The 22,665-nt window shown below is 42.8% G+C and overlaps 2 protein-coding genes across 4 annotated transcripts in view; one reads left to right on the forward strand and one right to left on the reverse strand.

Annotated features, from left to right (window-relative positions):
- Positions 1-764: 764 nt before the first annotated feature.
- Positions 765-12,652, reverse strand: pign (phosphatidylinositol glycan anchor biosynthesis, class N). Its single transcript, XM_080855185.1, has 29 exons — positions 12,559-12,652; positions 12,021-12,272; positions 11,720-11,841; positions 11,513-11,611; positions 11,302-11,408; positions 10,888-11,012; positions 10,561-10,691; positions 10,179-10,295; positions 10,009-10,049; positions 9,833-9,892; positions 9,621-9,713; positions 9,485-9,540; positions 9,084-9,162; positions 8,673-8,855; positions 7,230-7,369; positions 6,571-6,670; positions 6,306-6,398; positions 5,715-5,806; positions 5,118-5,223; positions 4,737-4,845; positions 4,059-4,161; positions 3,665-3,764; positions 3,371-3,457; positions 2,742-2,797; positions 2,519-2,594; positions 1,567-1,640; positions 1,439-1,481; positions 1,297-1,349; positions 765-1,013 (listed from the first exon to the last, which is right to left on the reverse strand). Exons 2-29 carry the CDS (start codon positions 12,245-12,247, stop codon positions 890-892), a joined length of 2,796 nt encoding a protein of 931 aa, XP_080711311.1. The 5' UTR covers positions 12,248-12,272; positions 12,559-12,652; the 3' UTR covers positions 765-889.
- Positions 12,653-13,432: 780 nt separating this feature from the next.
- relch (RAB11 binding and LisH domain, coiled-coil and HEAT repeat containing) overlaps positions 13,433-22,665 on the forward strand; it is a gene marked incomplete at its 5' end in the record, with an annotated part of 44,020 nt that continues 34,787 nt past the window's right edge. For all 3 annotated transcript variants that reach the window (XM_080854933.1, XM_080854934.1, XM_080854935.1), the window contains 7 exons: positions 13,433-13,889; positions 14,259-14,312; positions 18,511-18,600; positions 21,475-21,546; positions 21,705-21,760; positions 21,921-22,034; positions 22,151-22,342. In XM_080854933.1, the coding sequence (XP_080711059.1) occupies positions 13,433-13,889; positions 14,259-14,312; positions 18,511-18,600; positions 21,475-21,546; positions 21,705-21,760; positions 21,921-22,034; positions 22,151-22,342 (1,035 nt within the window). The remainder of the gene's footprint in view (positions 13,890-14,258; positions 14,313-18,510; positions 18,601-21,474; positions 21,547-21,704; positions 21,761-21,920; positions 22,035-22,150; positions 22,343-22,665) is intronic.

Raw genomic sequence — 22,665 nt, forward strand, 5'->3', positions numbered from 1 at the left:
TGAGAGCTTGCAAGGAAATAAACCCACAGTGATGGAGTGATGTTCGCACCAGTTACACCACAGAAACACCCTTTCTACATGGTCCTGTGGTCACCTTTGTGACTTCTGTAGGCTATGTTTACTTCATGTGCACACGCATGGACAAGCATTTCACTGTTAAGTCACAAAGCCACAAATGGCGTCTCTATAGATCACATCATTAGAAGAGTCCAATTCAATCCAACAATTCTATTGTGCTGTGCACATTTCAGGGTCCCCATTACAATACTTTGACATTATTGTAAATAAAGGCTTAGCCGTCCACTGAACTGTTAGTTACTAGTTTTAACCTCACTAATTTATACAGAACTAAGTGTATATAACAACCACATAACCACTGTAAGTATTGTCGGTTCAGAACAAAAAAAATTCCAATATTATCTTGGATATAACATATTTTACAGTACAGTGCAAAATTAATACGATCCTTTTCCTCTGTTGTTAGAAAACACATTATGATAAACATTCATGTAACTCAAATACCATTACCACTACTGGAATACCAATATTGGATATCCCTCTCTAAAAAAAGTAATAAATTAAAAGACTTTCATAAACTATGGCTAGATGAATACAACTCATCTGTCCAGATACTGTACACAGGCCTAGTATTCACTCTCTTTTGAAATTGACATAGTCAACATCTCGCAGCGAGACCATCCCTCAGGGCCTGTTCAAAATAGCACAAGTTTCCTCCATAAGTGCAAAAGGTTAGTGAACAATTGCTCTCTGTTAGCTACTGGTCTGGTACAACACAGTATTTGCGCTGGGCCGTAACCCACAAGCAGCATCTGCCAGCTGTGAACTCGGTGGAGGTGGGGAGTTGGGCTTGTATTGGGCCCAACTATCCTCATTTGAAGTGCACCTTCATCTTCTTTCCCATGAACACTCTCTTCGAAGTTAGGATGTGCGTCATGATGCTTAGAAGCATCAAAAAAATGGTCATGGACATCACAATCACATAGTGACTGATACTAGGGCACAGAAAAAAACAAAACAATTAAAATAATGCATCACAATAATGTACATGGTAAACATGATAATAATCTAAGAAGATATTAAATGAGTATACACAGTATATGATAAAAAAAAAATGTATCCTTGATTAGACATTCTCCTAACTGTAGCATTTACACCAGCAACCTACAATTTGCATGGGCTGAACATGCTGGGTAATGCAAATCTGAATGAGCTTTTAAGTACTCTTTACAGACAGGCAACTTTATGGAACTATATATTTGAATAGGGAAGACCTACCTGGTGCCAATGTCAAGCCAACTTCCATAATCTTTCACCAAGAAAAAGAAGTGCTGTAACATCAAAATGGAGGTTAAAAGTCTTTGCATTTCCTGGAGATACATTTCATGTGGCTAAACTTTTCACTTTAATGTAAACTCACCAAAGCCATCAAGTCTGAGATGACGAGCACGATAAGGAACAAGCTGGAAATGCAAAATAAGTCTTGAATTAGAGAACACAAAAAAGTGCTAAGAAACGGATACGAGTTGATTTGAAACACATATGTACCTTCTAGAGGAAAGCTGAGTTGAGACCTGAATGGTTTCAAATGTACACATCACAATCACAAATGGAATTAAAACCTGAAGAGGAAAAAAGATTGTAAATATTAATTATTATTAACCATTAATTAATGATGTTACAACTACCGCCAATACTAGCACCTTTTTTGTTGTTATTATAAGTACTGTCATAGATGCTACTACTGGTGCTGTTGTAGCCACTACTATTACAACACTTAGTAGTGTTTGTTCAGGTTTTATTCAGAGGAAATGAAGCAAGTCAACCGTTTCAGCTGGAATAACTCCTCAAATGGTGGTCACTGATAATAATAATAATAATAATAGTGTAAAATAAGATGTCAAATCAGTTTTTTACTACGGTAAAAGCTAGCCGATAAAGAAAGGTAACCACACACACCACTTTTTCCTTTTGACAGATGAAACACCAACACTTCACCTATGTCAGATAATCTGTTATGATTTGTTATTGTTTAGTCTGCAACAACAGAGCAGTAGACTGATTTTCCCACAGATTTATCTAAGCACTATTATTTGGATTATTACCCACTGTTCATAACCACCCTGGTCATCATTGGCATTTGAAAGATATGATAAGATAAGATAAACTTGTATTAATCCCTGTAGGGAAATGCAGGTGTAATAGCAGCAAGGTAATATGAATACAATATATAAATACAAATAAATAAATACAATAAATAAGATAAGTACACATAAGTGAGTGAGGAGTGCATGGTAAACACTCACACAGATACAGACACAGGCAGGCAGGCTCCCCGACAGACCAACTGTGTTTCAGGTGAATGAATGTCTGTGTGTGTGTGTGTGTGTGTGTGTGTGTGTGTGTGTGTGTGTGTGTGTGTGTGTGTGTGTGTGTGTGTGTGTGTGCCTGTGTGTGTGCCATGCTTTGGTGCTTCGCAGAGGAAGTCTAAAAGCTGTACCTTCCACATCATGAGGCCACCCATGACGAAGGGGTTAAAGACCGTAAGAAAACAGTACACAGAGGCCGGGTCGAAGCTGTGAAGGAACAAAGGAACGCACCGTTAGGTGGTAGAGACTGTGTGCGTGTGTGTGTGTGTGTGTGTGTGTGTGTGTGTGTGTGTGTTTTAGAACCACAGAGTTTTGAGTAAACACTGTTTCAGTAGAAACAGTTCTGCTTTTCACCTGTTTATAGAAGCAATATTCCCTGTGCCAAAGAAAGCTGTTATGATGAAAAAAACCTGATCAAAGTGATTAAGGCAAATGAGCACATTTAGACATATTAGAATAGTATACATATTCAAGGTGTTTCCACTGTACTGTGTGTTGATATTTACTTGTTTATCTGTTTGTAATGTTGGTCTGAAAAGGTGCCAAGAGGATTATAATTGGTTTAAGTACACGGACCAAATGCCAACACAGACCACCTGGAGATGACCACACAAATATGTTCACAAGGTGGCAAAAGATTAAAAATAATAATAAAGAAATACGTGACGTTTCAGATTTAGCAGTCAATGAACCCAAACAGAATAAGAGTGGGTCTTTAGTTTGAAAGTGAAACAAATCTAAACGGGGTCCACTATATCGAGGGATTCATCACCCCTGTTGCCAATCATTTGGCCTGAAGGAATCACTTATTCAGCTTTACATGTTATGCCATTCAGCATGAGAGACGACGATACAAGTGCATGTTAGCAGTCACAGACTGCTTATGTGTGCAAGTAAAGTAAAGTCCTAAAGACAAACACATGAATCACATTTATGAGTAACCATGAACGTGGAGGTCCACAGTGAAGAACTCCAAAGGATACAAAAAAGTAGGATCTTCGTATGTCGTCCAGTTTCAGCTGCCTGATCTTGGTGATATCGATGTTTTCTGAGAAGTCAATTCTGAAGAGCTGCAAAACAAGAAGCGTTCGTGCTTAACACCATCCCAAAACAGTGGCGTATAGTTTGCAACATTAAAATGGAGCGCATTCACACATCCACTAGATGTGATGTCAAGTCAACTGCATGTGGTTTGTAAGATACAAATGCTCATTCACACATACAAACACACACACAAACACACACACACACACACACACACACACACGGCTGCATACCTCAGTCTTGCTGAAGGCCCCTGTGCTCATGGCCTCCTGTTCAATATTGATCCACACAAACATCAGCCATGACAGCACTGGTGGAAACAGAGCTTCATATCTGTACAGGGAGCCCATAGCAGTGTCAGTATTTACCACCACATACGGGCATAAGCACAAAAGAGACTCTGACAAAATCTGAATCAAAGCTAAATCAACTGGCCATATATATAAAAAATGATCAAATAAATTACTGTCAGTTAGACAGTGCACATTCAGTGAACAATCAACCAGACACATCTGTAAGCCACATAGAGGAACTCTACAGTTGGACATTATGAAGCAGCAAACACAAATCACAATGCTGCATATCATAGAGTAAGGTGTTAGGTAGGGATGGCTGCACAAGCTTTACCCGGTGCTGAGGAGGAGGTAGGTGGACACCAGGGACAGCAGGATGCTCATGAGCCGGTGGAACAGACGCGTGGAACTCATCAAGGGCACAAAGAACGACAAGACTAGGAGGGGAAGTGAGAAAAGGGAACAAAAGTTGAGTTGATTTGCTGATTTGGTTATATGATCTCTGCACCCAACTGCCAACACTCTCGGCATGACTCCAAACACTACAAAAGACACTATAATTGTAATATATAACATATATATATAGATCTTGTATACATCATGTATATTTTAAACAGATATCCCGCTATATTGCCGTTAAGAAAACCCCTTATTATGCCACCTTCGCTTGTTCACACTGATCTAAATCGAGGCGGCATAATGCCAACCCAGTGTGTGTTTATACAACATCTGGTAGACACAGGAAGTAGCAGCTCCGGTTTCAGTGAGGTGACTCATTAAGAATCATTATCAATATGTCGACAAAATAGACCTTGACTTTACATAAAGCATTGACATAAAACGGAGACCTTTAGCTTTAACCAGGGTTAAATAACTTCTTGAATGCACAAGAAGATGTACAGAGGCAGTGTGTCAAAATGAACAGGCTACGTAAAAAGGCCAAGAGAGCACACTACCAGAGATGGAGGGTTAAGCCAGGCCTAGCATGGAACGCCAGTGTGAGAGCACTCACCTAAAGTGGTCCAGCTAGCGAGCTGATTGAACAGAGGCAGACCCTGTTTCAGCTGTAAACTGAAGTGAGTGCTGGTCAGGACATACGCACACAACGCCACATGGATCATCTGCAACCACAAAAACCCCAAACATACATACATACATACATACATACATACATCAAGCCCAGCACAATTCATTAAAACTGTCCAGCCAATGAAAGGGCACCACCTTTACTGTTCTGTGAGTACTGTGCTGTATCTGACTAGTTTATCATATTTCTGTGAGCTGTAAGAAATAAGAACTTGTACGTCTGTTGTGAGCGACATAGACAAGATAAATCCTCAACCCCCATGACTCCAGAACCCCCCCCCTGCATAATGGTATATTAGAGGCCAACCTGACAGACGAAGAGCTGTCTGTCTTTTCGTTGCAGAGGTGAGAGGCTCCTGGACGACACCAGATAGGAAATGGTGTTGAAGAGTGTGAGAGCAGCCGCACACGTCCTAAAATAAACGCAGAACATGAAAACACAAGCAGGTGTGTGTGAGTAATGATCTGTGTGAAGCAGAGCAGTATGCACCACCGATACACATGGACCATCTTTAGCCATGCAGAGTGCCTCAACGACACAGAAGGTTTAATTTTTCATTGATTCTATATTTTAGTATACCCTAATGGTCCACTTATGACAAATTATCACTGTGCTTTAATGCATTGTTTCCTTTCTGTGGATTTAACTGATGTAGAATACCTGGATCTCATTACCGTCAATGGTCAGTTTCCATTTTCCAATTTCCCATACTAAATGTCAAGATGCAAATATAAGTGCTATGATACAAACACTGACATAAGGGGCCTATTCACAGGATAGGACACAGGATTATCCTGCTGTAAACTAAAGAATGCAAACAAATGTTTGTCTTTGTGTATAGTCAGCTTCACAGCCTCTTTATATTGGGTCATTTAAAACAATGTCAAAAAGACTTCCTCTTACACAAGATGGACGTTTGGCTCTCTCCCCACCACAGGCATCAGAGGAAACAGTGCCAGACACACACAGCTAAGAAACCAGGTCAAAGATCTCGTCTAAGAGAAAACACACACACACACAAACACATACAATCAGATGATAAGGACTAAATGCAACACTAAAGGGCAGCACTGAACATTTCACAGTATCATGTCTTTGACTTGCTACGCTAATTTATGACAGAAATGACCAAAAAAAAGGTTGGTCATGCTCATTGACACATTAAATACTCGTCCTTTTGGGAAGGCCGGTGAATGTGGCACTGACCTTCGATATCAGAACAACTGAGCAAATAGTGAGATTATTGAGAGTTGATGAGATACGAGTCAATACTAGACTGACTGCATGTGCTGCATACCATGGTCTACTGCAACATGTATTTTGCAACATATGGTGTCTTATGTTGTGAATTCTGCTTCGTGGTGGCAGGTTGTGTAATACGGCTCATAGTCTTGTGTGGTGTTGGCGGGGGGGTCAATGTTGTGTGATGTTTCGCAGCCTTGCTGAATGTAGTGTAGGGTACTGCATGTCGGACTGTCCGTGTTGGCTCATTACCTTGGCTTTGACATACAGGCCAGAGCCCAGGGGCCACAGTCCCAGCACCAGGAGGCCGACACTCAGAGTGGCTCGGTAGAAAAAGCTCACCACCTGCAAAAAAAAATCAATTACACAAACTTCCAACCAGCTGCCTACAGCCACAACTAAAACAAAGCACACGCTTCTGGGAAAAGGGTTAAGCAGTGTGCTGAAAGATTTACTACTATTCAAATAAACCAGTACCACCTAACAGGGTATATTTGACTATTTGCCAAAGTCTTACCAGTAATTCGATCCCGAAAGTAACCAGCACAAAATATCCTAAACACTTGCACAAAGGCAGGGAGGGAGCTGAATGGATCAGGTCTAAGAGAGTTCCAATCCTAAAAGAGGTGAAAGATACTCTTTATTAGATAACAAAGTGCACAAAAACACACACACGCAAACACACACACACACACAGCAATCGGTGACATTGAGGGGCTATGTAAAAGTGATTTCAGGCACAACATTTCTTTAATGCAACTGCTTGCTAGAAAATGAAGACGGAATGCTCCTCAGATGCCATATTCACAGAAGATACAATGTCTATACTGTATATCCGTACTTGCAAAGTAGCGTAACTGTGTGAAATCAGCTGGCCCTGGGCAAAGGTGGTGTCTGACTGACACACACAACCAAACACTTCCTGGTGCATACACAAGGAAGCACAACCCAAATAAACCATTATATCTCACCACAGATCACACAAAATAAAATGGGCAGTCTCCAGCACCGATACACAGACTTTTTTGTTCCTTCAGTGGAAATGTGAACCACTAAACTGACTTTTTACATCATCTGTGTAAATAAACATCTGTAAACATCTGTCAAGCCAGCCACATGCAAATCATGCAGAAAGTGACACATGTGAGGATAGAGAGTGTGGCCATCTTTACTCACTCTTTCACAACAGAGTACCACACAGGTACTGGAAGCAGGCAGTATATGTAGTAGGTCCAGGGACTGTCTTGGACCAATAAGAAGACAGTAATGGCCAAGCCCATGCACATAAACACTCTCCCAAGGCCCCGCTCAGACATCTTTAAAAAATGAGAGAAAATTAGAAGGGGGGTGAAAAAGGAAGAAATTATTAGACACCTGGAAATCAGACCTGCATTACTCTACACAGTCACAAAAGGGTTTCTGTTAGCCGGTGACTACTGGTTTTAATCTGGTAAAATGTATGGTAGTAATGCTAATATAACACATAACGTAGGCTATCCTTAAAGGGGCCATTTGTGTTGCCAGCGAAACACTCGCTCCCCCCTCCAAAGGGTGTGACTTCCCTGTTGTGACAACTGATTCCGCAGCTGCTCTTCTCCGAGAAACCAAGCATACAAGACGAAATGGAATGGCAGTGATGACGCCATCCAGCGGTCATGGTGGTGTAACTTCTGCTAGCATGCAAAGTGCTTATTCATGAGTTCAGCTAGCTGTACCCCAATTGGGCTACACTGACTAAAACGGCCTGTGTTCTGCCCATGTCAAGCCTGCCAGCAGAGAGGCACAGGGGCTTCCCTCTGCAGAATTGAATTAAGACGACGTTGCAAAGTCGCCACGTGGCTTATGCTCATTGCAAGCTACCACAATGAAGTTTTTTTTTTACCTGGTGGACTATAAGCTTCATTTATGCCATGTAGGCCAAGCCTTAAAAAAACAACAACAAACAATAAAAAAAAACAAAAAAAAAGATATTACAGGTTACAGATGTTTTGTAAAAGCCTACATTTTAGCGCATAATGTTGAGCTTTCGCTGAATCGTTACTCTTCATCAATCATTACTGTCCCGTAAAAAGTCTGATTTTAGGTCGTTGTCATTCTTTCATCAACATAGGTGTACATTATATTTGTGTTTGTAACATAGACTGTTATTGAAACATGACCGGTAAATTTCAAATCTGTCCGGTAAAGTCAATTCTTTCCGGACACCAGACTTGCAAGAAAACATCCTTGCGGAAACCCTGGGTCCCATTAGGTAAGTGTGATGTGATGTGATGTGGCCATGCAAAGTAAGATAAAGTGTAGAGAGAACTCAATCATAACAGCACAATATTTCACAGAGCAAACATTACAATGCAGTACAGAAATGCAGTACACCAGTAGCATGCTATTTGTCATAGCCACTCACTTCCTAAAACTAGAACCCCCAACCCCCATCCCCCAAGTTCAGTTCAATTGTGAGTGTGGTATCACATATGGTAAATTTGTCACACCACTGAGTTTTCATGCTCACAGTCTATTGCACAGACCACAAAGGAAACTGTGAACACTGAGCGAGAGCTTTGCTGCTGTGCTATTTTCACCAATCTGACAGAGTGTTATAAAGGGGAGGGGAGGTCTCACCAGCTCTCTGTTGCCTGGGGGTTTGCGTAGGCTGGCGTGGGTCTTCAGGATGACCAGCACCACATACGAGGTCCAGCCCGCAAAGCCCAGCACCACACTGCATCCTAGGAAGAAGCGGTCATACGTGTGGTAGTAGGACAACCCTTCCAGAGCCTCGGTGATCATCTCCACACACAGGAGTATCTGAGGGAGAGGGACAGAAAGAAAAGAGCTGTTTGAGTGGGTTGGCCAAAACGTCATAACCACAGCAGCATTACCAAGAAAGTCAGTGGTCACTCTTCCCCCCCCCCCCCCACTACAGAACATTTTCGCATGTTTCAAGTGCCTCTAATCAATGTGGTTTGACAAAGTGGTGAACAGTTCTAGTTAGAGTTGTTAGTGTCAATGTTAGTGCAGAAAAAATGTACCTACCGCCTTATCATACAGGCCATTGTGAATCAGGGATTTGGCGTTTCGTATAAAGTCTTGTTGCTTTGACCCTGTCAAAAGCCTGCAAGTAAAAAGAGCAAATTAAGCTTAGTCTAAAAACACATACACGTAATTGACTACATGAGACAAACATATAGTCAGAGTAAGGCCTACACACCAAAACTAAAGAATTGATGAATACAAAGATCACACTAAGGAATTTAATGAAAAGGTAAATATTGGAAATCAATGGCTCAATGTTAAATGTTTAAATATTTTTGTCCTTTTGTGTAAATCAGGGGGTATACAAATGCCTTGCAGTTGTAGTGGGAAGTGCAATATTATTGTGCCACACTGCAAATTAGCATTTGAAGATTATTCAAACTATTGTTAGTGTTACTTACGGGTATGGAGTGAAGAGAAACGATAATGTGGTTTCTTTTTTCTGTGTCATCTTGACCTAGAAATTTTGAAGAGTTTGACATTTCAGTAAATCTGAAGTCTTCATATTCTTTCTCTGAATTTACAACTATACTGTACCTTGAACTGTTCCAGGATCTGAAGGGAATTTGCCTTCAAGCTTTCTGCCTTGAAGTGCGGGCTGTTGTTGAGGAATTTTATGGGTAAGACACCCTGTAAAACGGTATGGAAATGTTTATTGTTAGAAATTGTGTAGTGTGTACATAAGTAATGCTACACAACAAAGTAATTTATTTATAAATAGAAATTTTAAATTTTGAAGAATAACTCACAACAGAATTCAGTGGGATGGGGACTCCAATAAGAGAGGACATCAGGGGGGCTATGTCCGCCTAAGCAAACAATCACTTCCACATCACTTTCAATACACCTTTTGAATGATATTATTTAAATGTTATCTTATAATGGGAAATCTGGGAAATATTATCTTAAATGAAGTAGCCCTTACCTGATTGACATCGACTCTTCTAAACGTGTCAAGCTTCCATTCTAACGTAAAAAAAGGCACAATGAATCAGCATCTTTAGACCAACCAAGTCAAGACAAACAAAGCAACAAAAAAATCTGCATTTCCAGCAGCTTTATTCTCTATCCGAAGAAGAACATCTCTTAACCCACCCTGTTGGTACTGGTCCTCGTAAGGGTGTTCTGTGGCCCTCTGGGCTGCCTGTATCCCAGCTCCCCACGCCACCAGAGGGGTCAGAGTCTCTGAGGGCAGGCCAGCTCCATGGGAGCCTGCAAACAGCCATCCATACCATTCCATTCAATCAGCCTAGATCTATGTACTGCATTGTATCACCGGTATTCATTACAATGTCCAACACAGTGAGGTAGACTGAATTTGTACAGATAAACAATTGTTTAACAATGTTCAATTCTTATTATTTGTATTTCTTTTTTTACCTGCATAAGCCATTTTGAATATGTTACTTTCTTTGACAACTTAGCAATACAAATTAGGTGAAAACTTTGAAGTAGCCAAGGCCGCTACTTATCTTACCCCAGTTGGTCATGCCATGGTCGGAAGTGAATAGAAATGATGTTTGTCCATCATTTCCAAAGAAGTTCTCAAACAGTGACACAATTTCAGACACCCCAGAATCGACGAGCATAATGTTCTCCAAGTATTCTCTTCATAGTGCAAGGGAAACAAATGATATATTAGTCCTTTTCCTACATGGTACAATGGTTTCATTTCTTACGCAGGTGATAACGCTGGAAGAGGTGCCAAAGGACAAAGACATCTAGATACAATTTAGTTTTCAACAGTATAACCTGAGTAAAAAAAAATGTAATAGACAGAACAGAAGTGCAAAACCAAACTCACCTTGACATAGGCCTGTGGGCATGGCCATTTGTGTCTATCCCGAGCAGGTGCAGGAAAAAGACATTCCTGTCCTCGTGCAGTCTGGAAAACAGGCCTTCATTTCCTTTGGCAGAGTTGAAGAAGGCCTGTTTCATGAAAAGATAAGACATTCAGCCTCACATCGTTGTGCTGTGTGCTCATGCGCGCACACACAGGCAAACACAAACACACACACACACACACAGAGGCAAATACACACAGACACACACATTTAAAAATGCCCAAAATAGGAAGAACATTCATGACCAAACGTTTTCAGTTAACCCATTGGGTGTTGAAGAATCAGTGTTGGCAGAAAACACAGAAAAATACACAGTTTATTTTTTATTGGTTTCCAGCTGCCCTTAATAAAATGGGAACTCTGTTCACAAATACCTTCACTTCATCGAAGACCCAAGTGTCCAGTTTAGAGGCATCAGTCGAGGCAAAGTCCTCGCTCTCAGCAGGGTAGGTATGTGTGTAAACATGGTCCCCACTGGCACCTACCGGTACGCATGGTATAGTACACAAAGGCCCCGTAAGCACAGAAGACAACCATGATTTTGATGTAGGCTATACTAGATGTACAAATGTTAATTTACTGTACCTTTGGCAAACATTGGCAAAATATCAGGGCTTCCCCAACACCAGGTATGTCTACTCTCATTGAACACAGAGTCAAATTCCACTGGGTTCTCCTTCCAACCTAATAAGGGATGGAGAGAATAATGAGGAAAACATATCATGATCTGCATTGTTTGAGAACATACACATGCATACGCATACACATTCACAATCACAATCACTCAGTTACCTTTAGCAACAGCACTAACATCCTCATAAAAGCCCGCAATCAGAGCAACGTGGCCTGGACGGGACTCGGTTGGCACGTGAGTGTGTGAGATTCCCCAAGTGCCCCTTTCTTCAATTATACTCCTGTCACAGGGACAACATTAAGGTCAATACCAGCAACAAATGAACTGTTCTAGCCCAATCCATATCACCACTTTATACTATGCATTTCAAAATACAGTGCAAGCTTATCCACATGGTTTCAAGGAGCAGTACTTGCAGTCTGCCTCACTTAACCAAAAGATTAGGCTGGAGTTGAGTACCTTAGAAAAGGTGCCCTTATGGTCCCATTGACATCAGGCTTGTAAAAGCTGTCTGCTCTTAGGCCATCTGCCACAAACAAAACAAGCCGTTTGGCTGGAGGGGGCAGGGGGACATGCTGTGGGGTCATCCCATGCACAAGAGGGGAAGTGAAGTAGATGTCAAAAATGGAGATGAAGAACACAACGTGAACCACAAGTCCCACAATAAAGAAAGTCACCACCTTCATGCTTGGATATATAAGCCTCTTGGCCCTGGAAATGAAGACATATACACAGGTTAAACAAATTCATGCATGTTAACGTCACTAAATATTAAGGGCAATGCTGCACAATGAGTATAATTTAGTTGTAGTCATAGTCATGTAGTCTTAAGGACAATGAGTAAAATGAAAAAATAGCAACAGCTATCTATCAACTGTCACTCACTCATCATTTGCATTGTAAATGTCAAGATTTAGACTACTTGAAACAATTCATGTAATACACAATCAATTGTTAAAGCAGTGTTTTAAATAAACCCTCCGAAAGAATATCTTACCTGAACCAAATCCTTCGGTTTACACTTCACCATGCAAGCGTTTAACGCAACAGAGCACTTTGAATGAATTGGAATCACAGCGAGACAAGTTAACTTTGCTGACTTTACAGTGTACCCCAGGGATTGCTATGCCGAAGCATACCATCGTTAACCTGAAACTAATATCGGCTGCAACATCGTGGAATGGAATGGGTTGGGTTAATCTGTTTACAAGACGACTGCTTAAATGACAAACCACTTAGCATCCGTCTTCCTGATCAGCTTACAAAAATAAATGCAGTGTTGCTGGAGACTTCCTGGCTTCCTTATTTACTGACCTTTACACTTCGGTAGCACGGAATTTTGGGTAATGTAGTTTTACAGCATTCTACATATCAGAGTGGCCTTCTGTTACAGAAATGGTCATTTATGAATCTTCTAGTGGGTATATGACAATTACCACTGAGATTCAGCCAATACCAACGACTCAATCAAATATAATGTTGCCCAACGTTTTTATGATGGAAAAAAATCTCCAATAAAGCCGGTGAATTATACATTCACGAAATACCTGTTTGCTGGGATTGGTGATGATGAATACCGGTAGGATTATTAATTAGCATGGGGAAAGTTCACTGTTGGTAGGCACCGGTTCCAGCTGTCAAACCTGCCCTGCCCAGCCCAGTCTGTTTGGTCTGACATTTCCCATCCAATCCACCACTGCAATTCCTTCAGGGAGGCGGGTACTGAAATGACATTTGGTCTATCAAGCCTAGCAAAGTCTCGCGTTCTCGCTGTTCAATTGATTAGGAAAAGCTTAGCTAGCTAGCTGGTCGTCCGTTCAGGAAGACGGGTGATATAGCTAGCTAGTTGTCTGGATTGTTATTGTGGAAAAATGGCGGCGGGCAGCGTCAACCCGTTTAATCTCAGTGATTCTGAGGAAGAAACGGAGCGGAGACCGGATGGCGCTGACATCGAACGTAGCCCAAGTGATGGACCTCAAGGCCAGAGCACCAACCCATTTTCCCCGCAAGCGGACAGTGAGCCAGCGGTATTATTATTATCTAGCACCCGAACCAGCCCCAGTGTGGAAGGAATTTCAGTCTCGACTGCAGCAGCCGCTGTTGTCGGAGGCAACGCAGAGACACGGCTTCCCGTGGATGTGATCGCAGCCCAGTTACTCCGGGATCAATACATCCTCACGGCCCTTGAATTTCACACAGAACTACTCGAGGCAGGCAGAGAGCTTCCTCGGTTGCGGGATTACTTCTCGAACCCAGGCAACTTTGAAAGGCAAAGTGGGACTCCACCCGCTTGCAAAGAGCAAGGACTTGGCACCGGAGGAGCACTAAGTAAGTGGATCGTAAAAGACACTACTAACCACATAATCAAACGCAGTAATGCCATCAACACATCTAGCCACAGCTACTGTCTGCGTGTGCTAGTCGCAGTTAACATTGTAATCAGTCAAAATGGAATGCTAGTCAGCTATCGCTATAATGTAACAATGTAGGCAATAGCGGTTAGCCAGCCGAAATAGCCCCGGCTAGCTAATTATACCTTACCTATAGCTTGTTAACATCAGTCTGTATTCCTAAATAGAACCTACTTGAGAGCCATCACGTACAATACGTTTATGTAAGGCACTAGAGTCATTGTCATGTTTTGAATTTGATAACCTTCGCTGATGATCATTCTGGAGTTTTCCTCACTGAACCCAGCTGCACAGGTGCAGGATAGGAAAAGAAGAAAAAACGGTGCTGTTCATGTACTTGGTATGTAGTGGCTAGATGAGGCCCTCTCCGACCACCGTTTGCTCTGTTTGGGGAACAATCATGACTGACTCCTTCTTTGGCATTCCTGTCGTGTGGCTCTTCTTTACCAGTATATTATCCAATGGATGATTTCTAGCGACCTTAGCTAATCATCTTTCCAGCTGTTTGTTTTCTTATTGTTGACTTCTGACCTTTAATAGCATGGGAGCTAGTTTGATTTTTCTCTCTTCAGAGGTTTTAGTCCTTCTGCATGGGCTTGAAGTGATCTGGGAATTGTTTGTGTGCAGTGCCACTCTCCTACAGTGGGTTAATGATTGAATGAATTACAGATTGATTGTTTGACTGAATAAACCATCTTTTGTAGGTGACATTTTACACTGCCAATGTTTCAGTATTGCCATTGTCGTTACTTTGTATTGATGTTCTTTTCTGATCATGATGTGTCTTTGATGACGGACTTTGTTTTTTTATTTGTGAGGTCTGCAGTGGATTACCTGGTGCGTGTCCTCTGAACATACCGTTTGTAATCCCTCTACTGTAGTTTGAAATGGTGTTTTGTTTTATTGAGTACTGCTCGCAAGAGCTTTTTGCCTCTCTTAGCTGATTGAACTTGGGCGGCTGACACAACTAAGAGAATGGCTTGATTAAACATTAAATGTGCAGCAGGTTTATATGGAGCTCCCTGGTCTCACTTTAATCTTCCCCCACATTCAGATGCCATAATACTGTATACTAACAAAAGATAAGGTGACTCATACAGAATTTTTTAGTAAGTATTTAGTTGGCAAATACAAATCCAACGCTGCATTCTGGTGCAGCTGGTCTGACAAAGTAGCAGTTTCACAGTGAGGTCAAACAGGAGTAAATTAATGTCTGAGGAGTATGTCAGACAAGCCCTTTTTACACTCCAGCTTTTAGGTTGAGGTTGTGAGAACATGACCTGTAGAGCACTCTAATTATGACAATGCAAGCACAATATCCTCTCTGAGCGTAGCACACAGTGGGACATATCTCGTTTTTAATTAGGCTATGATCATATGCACTGTTCAGGCCGAGGTCTAAGAAGATCCTTCATTGTCTGCTCGTATGAGGGGTGGGTCAAGCTGCAGATGGCCTCTCTTAATTGGCTATCATCATGTGTGCCTAATTTTATCTGTCTGTGAAGTGTTTTCAGGTGACACGAGGGAGTTGAGGTGAACGAGAGAAAGAGACACAGAGACGCAGACACAGACAAAAAGAAAGAAAAGGAAGACTTGCAGAAACAGGGACAGAGCGAGGGATGTGTGCTCACGTTTTGCTGTTGGGAGGACTCTGGCTCCTCTGCCATTCCGTGCATACAACACAACAGGCTCCTGTCTGGCAGCCTGCCGTGGGCTAGCAGATGGTTCCAGAGCTCCGGTCTATTGTGTCGACCTTTATACAGGATGCTGAGAAGCGCACAACCGCTCCCTTACATCACCATTTCCCCTCGACAGTAGAAACACCTGATGGCAGAGATGCAAAGTTGTCACTTGTTGTTGGTAATAGAAGCGTGGAGTGAGAGGTGTCTCATTAAGTGTTCAGGCGTCACTTTATTTTTATTGTTTTAAGATGTAGGCCAGCTGCAAATCAGTTGCGACGGAATAATGCCTACATCGTGCAGTGTGTGTAGGCTAGGTTGTCATTGTAATATTTTACCAGAACAGTTGTTTGACAGGGTTATTATAATACCCTTTCTCTCTCTACTCCTCCCTCCTCTGTTTTTCTCTCCTTTCCTGGAGCCTCTCTGCTGTCTATGTGGCAGTCTCCAAACACAGCAGATTGGAATTGTCTGCAAGTAGGATAATGCAATGATATTGAGCTCTCCCTACTCGCTTTAACCTTGGGCAGATAAACAATTTGCAGCCTGGAGCTCTTGAGGTTATTTTATTTGGACTGACTGGAATTATACCTAAGAGGGTGATTGGACAGAAGTGATGCCTACTGTTGCTATACACAATACTTTGGTGGGCTTTTAATCATAAGCATTTCCCTCTGTTTTGAGGCACTATCATGGAGCAATCAGAAAATTATTTTCTCAAGATCCTTCTGCAGTGCGGTGAATTCACTCTGCTTTGGAGCTGTTTTGTGGTGATCTGAGGACACTCACTAAGTTTGAATGGCTGTAGAGTAGCTGCTGTTTAGTCACACTACTATCAGAGCTTACTGGAACCTCCTCCACAGATTCCTGAAAGGCTTTAACACAGGCCATCTAAAACCCCTGTAGAGTACACTGTGAAAAGTAAATAGAATCTCAAGCTCAGTTACATTTTGATATGCTTTATAAGTATGTTATCACGGTGTACTTGGCCTGTTATCACGGTGTTCTTGCCTTTCTCAGCTTTAGCTCCCTCTTGAAAACCTTAAGAAAACAGCCACATTATCTCATCACGGCCACTCTTACTCTCATTAGTATCAAACTGGAACGTTGTTTTTGACACCTTTTTTCTACAAAATGTGATGCCCTTTCTGTCCTCTTAGCTTTATTGAATCATGAGGGCACAACAGACCTGTTCAGTTAGAATGTTGACATAATTTGACCCATCTGATCTTAAATCTAGATATGCTGGATGAGTGTTTCTGGCAGCAGACCTGCCATGAGATACCTGATCGAAAAAAGTAGGCTAAGAGGCTTAAGAAAACTGGTGTTAGAACTGCTTTAGTCTCCCTGTTGACCTGTTTGACAGGAAGTCTTTTCAGCTGGGCCTGTGTAGTGCTGGCTACCAAGCCTCCAGAAAGGCATTCCCATTCAACTCACACCCAGTAAAAAATGGGAGTTCCTAACACTGAGAAGCCAAATCAGGTGCTCTTCCAGAAATTCTCCCCTTGAGACTCAGCATCGGAGACTGACACACTGCCAGCCTCACATCAAAGGCAACCCCCCCCACCACCACCACAACCACCGCTTACCCTCTCAGCTCCATTGGCCGAGAGGTGCCAGTGTCACACGACACTGATAGGACAAGCCTGCCGTTGTCATGGAGATGAGAGATCACGTTTCCGGGGCTGCTCATTTGGAGGTGGCTGCTGACCAGCCTCAGTGCTAGCTGCCTGGTGGTCACAGTCCCAGGCTGGGCTGGTCTGGCCTGGGTCAGCTCAGGAGGAGGAGGAGGAGGAGGGGAGAGTGGGAGCTTTGTGTGGCCTCTGCTCAGCCTTCAACATGTGATCCATATTCATTACTCAGGAATCTCCGCTCTTTGTTGAGCGTGAGCTGAGTTGGGGGTGAAGGTGGTGTGGTGGATGGAACACAGCAACGCTAACTAGGCTATCGGTTGGGCTTTCTCACAATCAGGCTAGCCCCAAAAATGTGAGCTTGAAGCTTTTGTTAGCGTAAGGGTGTTGTCAAATGCCCTATTGGTGTCCCTTGTTTTGTGGTTGGTTCACCACATTTGTGAGGATTAAATTGACAAACATGACAAAAGCAGTACTTCTGAATGTGCAGCTAGGCCAAGTCTTTGCGCGCACCTTTTGGTCTGGCTGATTGAGTACGTTCTGTGCTCAGCCCGACACAAAGGACAGGCACACACACACACACACACACACACACACACTCACACACACTGAAGAGACAGATGGAAGAGGCGCTGCGTGTCTCTGGGTTTGCCAGTAAACTTCAGCCCCGCAGGGTGACAAACTGATGGCCCTGCGGCAAAAACGCCATCAGCAACACTCCACTCTTTTATCAGCCAGACCCAAAATATCCACACCCAGCCCAGCCTGGCACTTCTGCTCATGGCTGGCTGATGTGGATGGAGTATTGGTGTGTATGATTGTGTGTGTGTGTGTGTGTGTGTGTGTGTGTGTGTGTGTGTGTGTTTGTGTCTGTGTGTTTGTGTCTGTGTCTGTGTGTGCGCTACTGAGAGGAATGTGTGCTTAGCATCTTGGTAGTGTTTGCATGCTTGTGTTTATCTATCTGTGTGTGTGTGTGATCGTGTGTTTGTGTGTGCGTGCAAACGTGTGTGTGTGCTTAAGCATGTGTGAGTGTCAGCGCGTGTGTGTAGGCGTGAGCGTGTGTGTGTGTGTGTGTGTGTGTGTGTGTGTGTGTATGCGAATATGTGTTTGTTTGTGAGTGTGTTTGTGTGCGTAAGCGCACAAGCCTGTGTGTGTGTGAGTGAGAGCTCTCCCCAGGAAAAGCTGTGCTAGCACACCAACAGCACTGAGATGTCCTCTCCGTTTACAGATCGCGCTGGGAGCATCAGCACCTTGGACTCGCTGGACTTCGCCCGCTACTCAGATGACGGCAATCGAGAGTCAGACGAGAAGGTGGCAGGTAAGCAGGCCCCTCTGCCACATGCTAAAGGGGCACTGAAAGTGGGCATCACACCTGAAGATCAAAGCAGCCTTTGCATTACAATGAAGTTTACTTGCCAACTTTTTGAGAGGCATTTCTCTCTCCCTTTTTTTAAAAGGTTGTTGTTAGAGTCGATTCTAAAGAAACATTCATGTTAACATTTGCCTTAGTTCAGGGCATGATATGAGTTATCAGTTTATCATCTGCAAACATTAGGGGTAACTGGTAAGGAAAGGATGAATTCTCTCTTGCCAGAAGTAAGAGTTGATCCCAGCATATGTTTTTCCAATAGTAAAGCAAAGCACGCAAAGCAATAATCCTCAATGCCACAGTACTTGCTTGCCAGTTTATTGCAGCGCACCATCTCATGAATGCCCTCTGCGCCTCCAGTTCCTAGAAACATTTAGTTCTTCAGGCCCAACTGGTACTGCGAGGCACAAGAGGTTTTAAGGGCATAGCAGGGTCTTCTAGGGATGATTAGCACACCCACGGGCACTGAGGAGAAAGGGGCCTCTTAAAATGAATGATTGCAATGCAAATGTGGAACTTGTTGGGTTTAGCAAACTCCTTGGAGCCGGGCCCCGGGCCCCGAAAGAAATATGACACGCCTTGGCCCTTCTGTCAGATTCCAAGTCTCATTCTCCCCCAGAGGGAGGGTGCTAATTGACGCCGAAAATGTTGCAGACACCAAGCTTGTTTTGTCATAGAACAGAGGCATGCTTTTTTTTTTGGAAGGTTTTGTGATCTGTGTAGCCCTAGAGACAGGGACTGTCTTTCTGCCATGTGACTGTGGATCTTAATGCATCTGAGAGTTCCTCTTGGCCCGGCAGCGCTGAAAGCAGTTAAGCTTACAAGCTCAGAAATCACATGATGAATACACTCTGCTTTAATTACCCTTTGCTCTTAAAGTCAGTGCCAGACCTGTGGTATGGAAGAGAGCGCTTCTCCTCATCACTATCTTTTAGCGGTAGCTTATCCTGACCAGATGATGGAGATGGAGAGTTTTCAGGCAGGGAACATGGTTAGGAATTTGATATTGACTTTTTGCTTGTTATGATTGTATGAAACGAACATAGCCTATGTGCAGCGCTAACATCAATATACACAGAATTTTGCATGATAGTAATGTTCTGTACTGCTGTGTATGTGCATATAATTCAGTCGCCTTTTTTTGTGTTTGTTCAAAAATCTACATTTGAAATGCCAAAATGAGTGAAAAACAGGAAAAGTTTTATCCATTTGGTTTATTTAAGTCTTCTCAGTTGAAGGTATATCCAAAAATTCAAATACAGCGAAGTAAAGTGAAAAGTTGAGGGTGTTAGCTGTTAGACCCTGATGGGTAAGCAGCAGGTTACTCCAGGAACCATGCAGCAGAGGGAGCCCCACCGCTCGAGCGTTTGGCCGCTGTCTGACTCTGGGTTTTTCTGGCTTTCTGATGTTTATCAACCCCAGTGATGCTTTTGCCAAACCACTGGACCACACAGCCATCCAGGCTAGCACATATCCCCCTCCTCCGTTTCTTTTGCTTTTTCCTTTTTCCTTTTACAAGTTCTTGCTTGTTCTTAAGTTGTGCCATTTGTTGAGCTTGCATCGCGTGCACTTCTGACCTCTTGGCAAACCTGCAAGGCCACCACACCGTATCTTCACCTTTCTATTTTGATTGGTGCTCTTTTGGGGGGTTGCAGGGAACCCTGTGGGTCTCTCCGTAGACGGAGAGGTGACTCACTGTCTTTCCATGATCTGGGCTCAGAAACCATGGACTGTTCAGTGAGCGAGTACCGTTTCGCCCACCGCCCTATTCGGCAAAGGTCGAAGAGTCACTAGTGCACACCATGCAACGTGTCTTCTGCTATCCATGTTTCTCCAGTGTTTTCTTTTTTCTATATTTTTTTTTGAATGAACATGCGTTTGAGAGCTAGCAGGATTGCTGCTGCCTACTCCATGCAGAAGTGTGTTTCAGCTCCTTTTTGTAGAAAGAAAAGTCATGTGCTGCTCTTCAGCCTGACTATATACATATGTTATAAGCTAAATCCAAAGCTTGAACCATTAGCTATGAGGACTCTACGTCACCTTGATCTACTGTGTCTAAAACACACTAAATTGTTGCTGTATAGATGCATCAGGGGCTAGCTAACACACTAATGGCCCTGTATTGCAGACCTCATATACTTAAGTTCTTTTATTTCTAAAAGCCCTCACATTTTTTATTGTTGGTTTTAAATGATTGTTGGTCTTCAACTATTTGATATTGTGGGCAATTCTGCATTTGTAAAATAAATGTGACTTTGAGGGCCAATTCTCAGGCACAATTTGAACTCTTTTTGTTGCGTTTTTTTTCTTTTGTCAAATTTGCATATCCTGGAAAAGAAGTGTAAAATCCTTGGTCAGACAGCTAGCTTTGTTTTGACTGCAAAGCTGTGCATGGATTTTCCTCTTGCCAGCTTTCCAAGCTACCTCTGCTGCATGTGTTCATTAGGTCCATGGTTTGCATGCTAGTTCGTGTTTGTTTATTTGTTTGTTCATTTATTCTCTCTCTCTTTCTGCTCCAGCTTCTTCAGAATACTTGTTGATTTTTCAGTTTGAGTTCATCATGGCCATCCTTGTTACTTTTGTGTTTCCTTGTTTTGTTTCTTCGTTCCCTTTTCCCCGGTTGGATGCCTGTGTGTGTGTGACCGTGTGTGTGTGTGTGTGCGTCTGTTTGCGTGTGTGTGCGTGTGTGTGTGTGTGTGTGTGCGTGCGTGTGCGTGTGCGTGTGCGTGTGTGTGTGTGTGTGTGTGTGTGTGTGTGTGTGTTTGTGTGTGTGTGTGTATCTGTGTGTGAACCCCCCCCCCCCCTCCCTCCCTCCCTGTCCAGTCCTGGAGTTTGAACTACGGAAAGCCAAGGAGACCATTCAGGCTCTGCGCGCCAACTTGACTCAGGCAGCAGGTGGCGTACTTTAATATGTTCTCTTTCTCTCTCGCTCTCTCTCTCTCTCCATTGTGCTCCGGGAGCTCCTCTTACTCCGGAGACCTTCCCTCCTGTCCTGAGGAAGAAGAAGTCAGTAACTCTCTCTCCCTTTTTTATCCCCTGCTTTTCCCCTCTAGAGTGTGACAATCCCTCCCAGGAGCGAAAAAACTTCAAATCCAGCCCTGAAATTCAGGTCTGTCGGACTACATTGGATGTGGCATGACCTATGTGTTACAAGTGTTACACATGATATGATTTGGATTAGTATTTTAACTAGATTTGAGTTTGTTTGTTTTGTTACCAAAACTAAATCCCTATGGAGTTTCAATTGTTTCTTTGCTGTGTCTTTACAGGAACCCATCCGCTCTCTTGAGAAAAGAGCCTTAAATTTTTTAGTGAATGAATATTTATTGAAGAATGAATACAAGTTATCTGCCATAACATTTTCTGATGAAAATGATGACCAGGTAAAGGATGAATTTTGATCCATGCAACTCTTTCTTAGCAATTGATTGGAAATGGGAGTTGCTGTCTTAGGAGAACTCTTTTAACTTAACTGTTCTTAACTTTCTCTTTGGGTCAGGACTTTGAGTTATGGGATGACGTGGGATTGAACATTCCAAAGCCCCCCGATCTCGTTCAGCTGTACCGTAACTGTGGCAACAGCATGTTGTCTCTCAGGGAGACGGTGGATGTGGCTGTAGGTGTGGAGGCCGGGGAACTTGGTGGGGACTACATTTCCCAGCAGCCCATGCAGAAAACTGAAACCATACAGGTGAGCTAACATGAGCATGATGGGCATACTGTTGATGTTGACCATGCATTTCCACACTAAGCAAGAATTTAGTGTGAGAGTACAATAAATAACCTTTTCATTAGAACCTCTCTCATAAGTACTACGCTTGTAAATTCAATTTAGTGTGAGAGTACAATATATAACTTCTTCATTAGAGCTTCTCTCATAGGTACTACGCTTGTAGATCTGTGGTGATGCAAAGCACCTGTTAGGATCTGATGCCACTTGTGACAGTGTATGGGAATACAAAGCACTTGTGTGCAGTTAAAGAGGAGGTACACAATGTATTAGCCCCAGCTCAA

Source organism: Sprattus sprattus, assembly GCF_963457725.1.
Source record: "Sprattus sprattus genome assembly, chromosome: 17".
NCBI lineage: Eukaryota > Metazoa > Chordata > Actinopteri > Clupeiformes > Clupeidae > Sprattus > Sprattus sprattus.

Coding starts and splice junctions, on each gene's coding strand:
- pign (XM_080855185.1), bottom strand. CDS start 12,247: ATGAAGGTGGTGACTTTCTTTATTGTGGGACTTGTGGTTCACGTTGTG. Junction 11,612..11,719: donor TGTTAGTGCTGTTGCTAAAG/GTAACTGAGTGA, acceptor ATCCCTTATTAG/GTTGGAAGGAGAACCCAGTG. Junction 9,714..9,832: donor CCATCCCACTGAATTCTGTT/GTGAGTTATTCT, acceptor ACCGTTTTACAG/GGTGTCTTACCCATAAAATT.